Here is a 7,191-nt window from a genome sequence, read left to right as displayed (position 1 = left end):
CCAGGGTTCGAATCCGACCTGCGGCCCTTTGCTGCGTGTCATCCTCTCTCTCTGCCCCCCTTTCCTGTCTATCTTCAGCTGTCACTATCAATAAAAACCCCCAAAAATACTCTAAAAGAATTGTTGAGTTGTTTTTATCTACAGAGGGAACAGGTCCTCTTCTACAGCTGTTGTTCTATCACCATGTTTCTACAGTTCATAAGTGTAATCCCTAGTTACTTTTCCCCTTTACACATTCATACTCTATATAAGAGAATCATAAATAAATGAATGATTTAATCACATCAGGCCAAGCCTTTCATTTACTGTAAGAAATCAGTTAAATATCCCAATGCTTTTTAAAAGGATTACAGAACACAAATGTCAGCTACAATGACAGAAAAAACCTGTCACCTTTTCTTTGTAGAATCTGATCTCCGTGATCAATCTGACTAAAGGCAAAGATGAGGATGGCATAAAGACAAACGCTGACATTTGTCACCCTGAACACTTGCAGCTGTGTCTGTGCTGTGAAGGCCACATCTGTTCTCACCCAGCTTAAAAAAGTAATCTGCACTTCATTTTCTCCATGCTGCAAGTCATTTTGAACTAAGGTGATGAGTTTAACTGCGGATGAGTTAACAACATGGACATGGAGGATTACAAGTTACTTTACCGGCCCTGTATTTAAGTCTCGCACTGCGTCCACCTTTCATACATTCATCCAGTCAGACACAAAGAAGCATAAAAATACATCATACACATAATAACATAACTCAATTTGTAATGACATTTGTAAACTCTATTTTTGTGTTGTGAAGCACATTCCAGTGACTTCCCTGAACTGATCTGATATTAACTATTTAACACAGCTACCCACAACCCCACCACTCCACCCCCAGTGACCCCTCCAACCTTCGGTCATCCAACTGTCCTGCCAGCTGTCTATTTTAGATGACAACATAATACCCTCAAGCAATTACTGTCTGAGTGGTCTCCTGGAGTTCATCCAAAATATTCTCTCCTCAGTAGTTTTGGATAACTGGAAAGTAAATGGCAGACTATTTGACATGATTTATGTGCAAGCTGAGATGCTTGAATAGGAAATGACTGGGGCCACAGTCTATTACACAGGGCACATACACAATAAGCAGGGGTGGGTTTAGAAATGTGTGAATGGAGGGTTACATTGTTTATTAGTAATGCTATGCCAAATAACCACCTTTAAATATTCTAATACGAAACTATATCTATAAATAGCTGGTATTTGTAACTCAAAATAGCCTACATCCATGGATGGACCCCTGGACATAGACAGGCAGCATGGTGGCTCAGTGGCTAGGAATTTTGCCTCACAGCAAGAATGTCCTGACTTTGATTCCCTGCTGGTAGGGAATCCCCTCCAGGTGCTCTGGTTTCCTCCACCATCAAAACATGTATGTTCATTTCTGCAGTCAGTACTCTTGAACAAAGCTTGGCCACTGGCTTAGATCTGGACTTGGTCCCCCCGGGTGCTGTACAGTGGCTGACCACTGCTCCTAACACTTATGATGGGTTAATCATAGGAAACAAACATAGGAGCAAGACACCTTGATTGAAAGTGACACAAAACAACTACAAACAATTCTTGCATCTCTTTGTAGTTGTTTTACATGTATTTATGTCCATGTTGTGTCTCTTTTAGTGTTATTCCACCAAATTAGTTCTGGTTCTTGAATTGGTTCTTTTCAAGATTCTTGGAACCTTGGTGCTATCTAACGAACCAGACTGTGTTTCCACCAGTTTTGATCTCATCAATCTCACAATGCACACCGACCTGTAGAATATCACACACCCACGGTGGTTTCCAAGGAAAACCTGCTATTTTTCAGGTTCCAAACCAATTTCTTTACAGCCCAAGATGGGCCAAAACCAACAAGGAACCGGCTCTGTTCTGATTCAGACAACTAGTTTGGAACTGTTTAGAGCGACCGAATTAAATAAGTCCAGAACCCCAAAACTTGCAAGGTTTGAGAACCAGGGCTAATTTGGTGGAAAAGTGGTGTTTGTGGTTTGTCTATTTGGTCCAGGGGCCCTGGGCCTCTACCTGGTAGGCCTGTTCAGTAATCCATCCATGATACTTACGAGCCAGCTATCTGTCACATTCTGACTCTGCAGGTGCCACACTTTAAGCTTTCTAGGCTTGGTAAAGGAATCCTTCAGTGAATGTCACTTCAACAGTATTCATTCAATCATTTATTGCTTTTTCTCACTAATGTGTAGATTGCATTTGTGTGGGCTGTTTTACTGTCTCAAAAACAACTGTTGTGTCTAAAAAGCCAGTGGCATTTATGCTAAACCATATTTGTATTTACCCTGATACCATTGCCAGGGGTGTGTCTTCCAGGAAATACAGCCACCAAAGGTCTGACCTACTGGCCTGAGAGTTCCATGCTTCATTAACTGTTTTGTTATGGTGTGTTGTTCACTGAAACAACCTGTTGCTTTTTTTTTACAAGGCTGCTGGTTATGTAATCTCTGTGAAGGCCAGAGTGACGTGTGAATGGATGAATTTGGTGAACAGATGGGTCCTTGACCAAGGAACAATTAATTAAATTGGGGTGGTGATTTTGATCTGGGATTTCCAGCACCAGATGATCATGTGTTTTCTCTGAAACAGACAGAGATAAAAACTTGATTCAAAGCCACCAAATTCAAAGCGGATATTATGGTGAAAGAAAACACTTTAATGCAAGAGACATGCTGTTGTGTACAGGAGTGCCCTGTAAATTGCATGGGTGTCAAATGGCAAAAACTAAAATGTTGTCCTTTGGGCAACAGGAAGTTTTAAGACCTGTCACTGCAGACTATGTATGAAAAATTGCCTGGAAACACGAGAGGTCATCCTATCCTGAGGTATTGACGAACCATTTATTCTAAGCTGTAACATACCAAAGTTATTATGGCGAGGTGTTGGCAAATGACTAAACCATCACTGCTTGTTCAATTAGAATGATTTACTGTCTTTCTATGGGAGGCTATTGATAGTGGAGGATGTACAGAGTGAGTGTTAATTTCCCCGTCATTTTGAGACCATTAAAGAAGCTTGTAATGAGTTTAGTGTGACATGCCAGTACATGTGCTCCATTGTGATAGCAGGGCACTGTCTCACATGCACTATTATCAGGAGTATTCTCTTTAGCTGCATTGTTTTGCTTTGCCTGCCTCAATCTATAGGCATAAAGCTACAAGAAATATATTTCGGATATACTTCAGAATTTAAACAAAAAGTGTACACGAATGACATATTGGCTATTTTGCTAAAACAGTATTAGGAATTTTATTTATCATGACATTATATATATTCATTGCTTTTGGAATGGATAGCTAAAATTCGATGTATTTATTGTTTATTTTATTGACGAGGTGGACTTATGTTGTCATAAATTACAGGGCAATTACATTTCGGAGTTAAATGAATCCAAATTTCGGAACTCGCTCGTTCCATAACAAATATCATCAACTCTGATTTGCTTACGGCGGTGATTGACGGCGCTCCTTGGCTCTCTCAACTAATGAGCGCAGACCATGGGCGGGTCACGTCTGTACTGTAATCAATCCTCTGATCAACCCGCGAGCGTGTGTCCCTCTGTACGCTGTCCTGTGTGGTCGCTCTCATAGAGCCGCAGTGAGCCGGGCGGTGCGTGTTTCCTCCAGAGAAAGTGCGACAAGAGGGGAGAAGAAGGAGGGACATGGGCGAAAGATTTGTGGTAGTCCCGGTTGACGGGCAAGTTGGGGTCGCCGGGGTGGGGGAGCAATCGGACGCGGTTGTATCTGACCCGGCACCGGACCCCGGCGGCAGCAGCAGCAGCAGCGGCGGCGGCGGCGATGGTGGTAGCACAGTGGAGGAGAAAGAGGCGGGGGAGGGCTCCGTGTTCGAGCCGCAGGACCTCAGCGTTGTGGTGCCTATCCTAGAGTACAACCGAGAGCCCAACAAATACGGTAAGACAGCCGCCCGTTACAAACTCCGTGTCCCACTTCTTATCTCATCTGTCTACGAGAGGATTAGCCGTCGCATTTCACTTTGGCTCTGTCTGTGCTGCTGTAGTTATATGAAGCCCCCCAAAAACCACCGAAGCTGTGGTAAATAGACAGTGTCAACACCAGCCACAAAAAGTTTCCAACACTGCTTTAAGGCTTTCTTTAGTAAAGTTGTTGTCCTGTGAAAATATCATTTGTCAACAAATATTGGCACTTAGTTTTCTGGACTGCGTTCTCGAAGGTTTAGCTAGTTTAAACAGCTCCTTTCTATCAAACGAAATTAGAATTAGCACCTAATTGAATTGGCGTTGTAACGTTACATCCTCCTCTCTGCGCTCTTTACAATGCACACTACAGTGTAGAGAGCAACTACAGTCAACAAGTGTTTGTTGTTTCCTAGCAGACAGGGAGGAATGGTAGCGTTAATTGAGGTGTCTGGCACTTGTTGTACCTTTCGAAATAATGGAGAGAAACCAAATTGAGTCTCGAACAATGGAGAGCCCAAAATAAAGAAGAGAAACTCGAGGTAGGCTTAACAAATCTTGTTAGCAAGATATCCTCTAATGTAATCTCACCATAGCGATCCTTGAGAAAAATAAAGTGCCTGGTGCATTCCAAAATGGCATTATTAGCTCACAGTGAGCTTTTATTTATAAAGGGACATTTAAGTTGATATAATGACATGATATTTCCACGGAGTCCTTCTTGATCATATGGAATATGTCTCTGGCTCTGAGCTGCTGCCTTTAATCTCGAGCTGTGTTCGATCACTTGCTCACAAACAAGGTGCTTCTATAGCAACAGGTTGAGGGTTGCTGCAATAATTGGCCAGCCAAGCAGCAGGCTGAGTTACAGTGTGCTGATGTGTTAGTGTGTGCACAGTCAGTCTGCTGTGTGTATTGAATGGGGATCTTTATAGCACAGGCTGTTTTGTGAAACCGTGCTGAAATGTGAAAATGGGTCGCAAGTTGTGGTTTCCTTTGAATGCAGTTTGTTTTAATGTCACTGTATGGTCTTTTATTTTGATTCACACAGGCTATTTTATATGTCACAGCAAAATAGAAAAAAACACCAGACAGTTATCATGAAAACAAACTGAAACGTGAATGGAAGTAATCAGAGAGATCACGCTGGGGATTATCGTTGTACTGGTGATGAATCATGTTGGAGTGTTGTTATTGACGTAGCGTGCCAGGGTGCTATGTTAGGTCCAACAGAAAATGTCTCTCTCACTGGCACGGGGCCACTACAAGATGCCGAGCGGGTAACAAGTCAGTTTCTGGCCCAACTACAGCCACTGATGGTGATTTATAGTACTGAGATGATATGAGCATTAATGGGCTTCATTACATTGGCAAGATTAGACAAAATATAGATAATTTAATGCTTCTGTTTATTTGACATGAAAAGTACTTCTGAATGTGTAAAAGGGGGCTTTGATTTCTGAACTCTACGGTGTGGGATTGTGGATTTCAGGACTAAGAAAACGATTCAGACACTGTTTGTATATTAGGCAGCTTAGGTATAACACTGGCGTAATCTCAATTAACCCTAACCCCGTCATCTGTAGCTTGATTTGGAGAGTAGAAATGTTGCCTTAAATCAGTACCTCCACCTCAGGAGAGAAGATGTGTCTAACTGGAAGCCTAGCCAACACAGAGCCGTAGAGAGCAATGAAGAAGCCCTCCACATTGATGCCCTCTTCTATGATACAAGGGCAGGTTGGTACCTGTCTGTTCAGTTTTAATGCATAGATTAAATTTCCTACTAAATCAGATTAAGTTACTAAGAAGAAGATGGAAAGACGGGCCGCGCACCCTTGCACTCGCAGTAGCGCGTGCGGTGCTTGGGCTTGTCGCGGCCTTTGCCTTGCATTTCTCTCACTTTGACAATGATAGAGGATATTGTGTTTGAGCTTTCATCAGCAAATCTTTTAATCTCCAGAGCCTTCGTTACATGACTCTGAAGAAGATAGTATCCTCTGTGGACTAAATGATAGAACGTCGTATTTGCCATATAATTAGAAAGATGGTGGTTCTTCCATTAGTGTTTGTTAACAGTAATATTAAAGTTAATTAAGTAATTTAACCCTGTGGGGAAATGTATCGTTTTCATTTGACCCAACCCAACTACTGAGGACTCCATGTCCTTCTCAAAGCATGAGAATTTGCTCTTTTTGCTGTACTTATCTTTGGAACTGTTGAAGATTGGTGTTTACCACATTTTATAGATTTCAAAAATTATATATATATAATAAATATTGAATAGTTCAGTTCATTTGATCCTTTTATTAAAGCTGCAGTAGGTAACTTTTATAAAAAATACTTTTTGTTATATTTACTGTAACTTTCACTATATCCTGACAGTAGGACATGAGACAGATAATCTGTGAAGAAATAACGGTTCGCTGCTGACTCCCTCCTCATTGCTCCTAATGGCATATTGCAGAATCCACCGGGCCTTGGACCGAAAACACACCAATCGGACCAAGAAAGGGTAATTGAATTGTTGAGTCTACTTTCGCAGGTTCTGGCAAGTCACCATGCCGAAAGCGTCCTTCCTCTTCCTTAGCTTTCTGATTGGTGCTGTTGTTTCTTTACAGTCGGCGGTGGACTTCTTCACAAAACTACCCAAATTAGGAGCAACTCAGAAGGCGAGCCAACGATGCGAATGCCTGTTTGTGTAGTAGCTATAAAGGGTTAGGGATGCACGATCGCCAGCATTCCTTTCGCTCGCACTTCCCGAGTCCGAAGTCCCGAGATGAGCCCCCAGCGCGAACCCTGCTCGCTCTGGCACTACACGTGGCCGATACGGCGAGTACTCTTCCTGTATTCCTAATATTACCTATAACTCATTCAAGATGCTTCTTATCTCAGTCCATGTCTTGTTATTTTGATAATGCAGCGCCCTGAAATAAACTCCTCTGTCAAGCAGGCGAAGAATGATATGTGTACAAGTATGGTATGAATGTCCCAAAAGGCAACTTTGAAGTAAAGTATCAAGGTCAAAAAAGGAAGTCAGAAAAACCAGAAATCTTGCTTTTTTTAAATGTTTGATTTGCGTTCCTATGTTAGTATGCCACGGCGAGGAGGGTTCCGGCCTCTCTGGGGAAAAAAAAAAAAAAAAAAAAAATTCTACACGGCTTCTTCGCAAAACATTGCATTTTTGCTTGTCGTTTGCTCTGCGGTGTTT

At 42.1% G+C, this 7,191-nt stretch overlaps 1 protein-coding gene across 3 annotated transcripts in view; it reads left to right on the top strand.

Annotated features, from left to right (window-relative positions):
- The first annotated feature begins 3,607 nt into the window (after positions 1-3,607).
- slc12a7b (solute carrier family 12 member 7b) overlaps positions 3,608-7,191 on the top strand; it is a 54,439-nt gene continuing 50,855 nt past the window's right edge. For all 3 annotated transcript variants that reach the window (XM_035668832.1, XM_035668755.1, XM_035668989.1), the window contains exon 1: positions 3,608-3,960. In XM_035668832.1, coding sequence (XP_035524725.1) covers positions 3,711-3,960 — 250 coding nt within the window. In that variant the 5' untranslated portion in view covers positions 3,608-3,710. The remainder of the gene's footprint in view (positions 3,961-7,191) is intronic.

The sequence above is a fragment of the Morone saxatilis genome, unplaced genomic scaffold (assembly GCF_004916995.1).
Source record: "Morone saxatilis isolate NCDOM2014 unplaced genomic scaffold, NCSU_SB_2.0 Contig0, whole genome shotgun sequence".
Lineage (NCBI taxonomy): Eukaryota > Metazoa > Chordata > Actinopteri > Moronidae > Morone > Morone saxatilis.
Note: the sequence above shows the minus strand (reverse complement) of the source record. Positions and strands in the feature narration are given on the sequence as shown.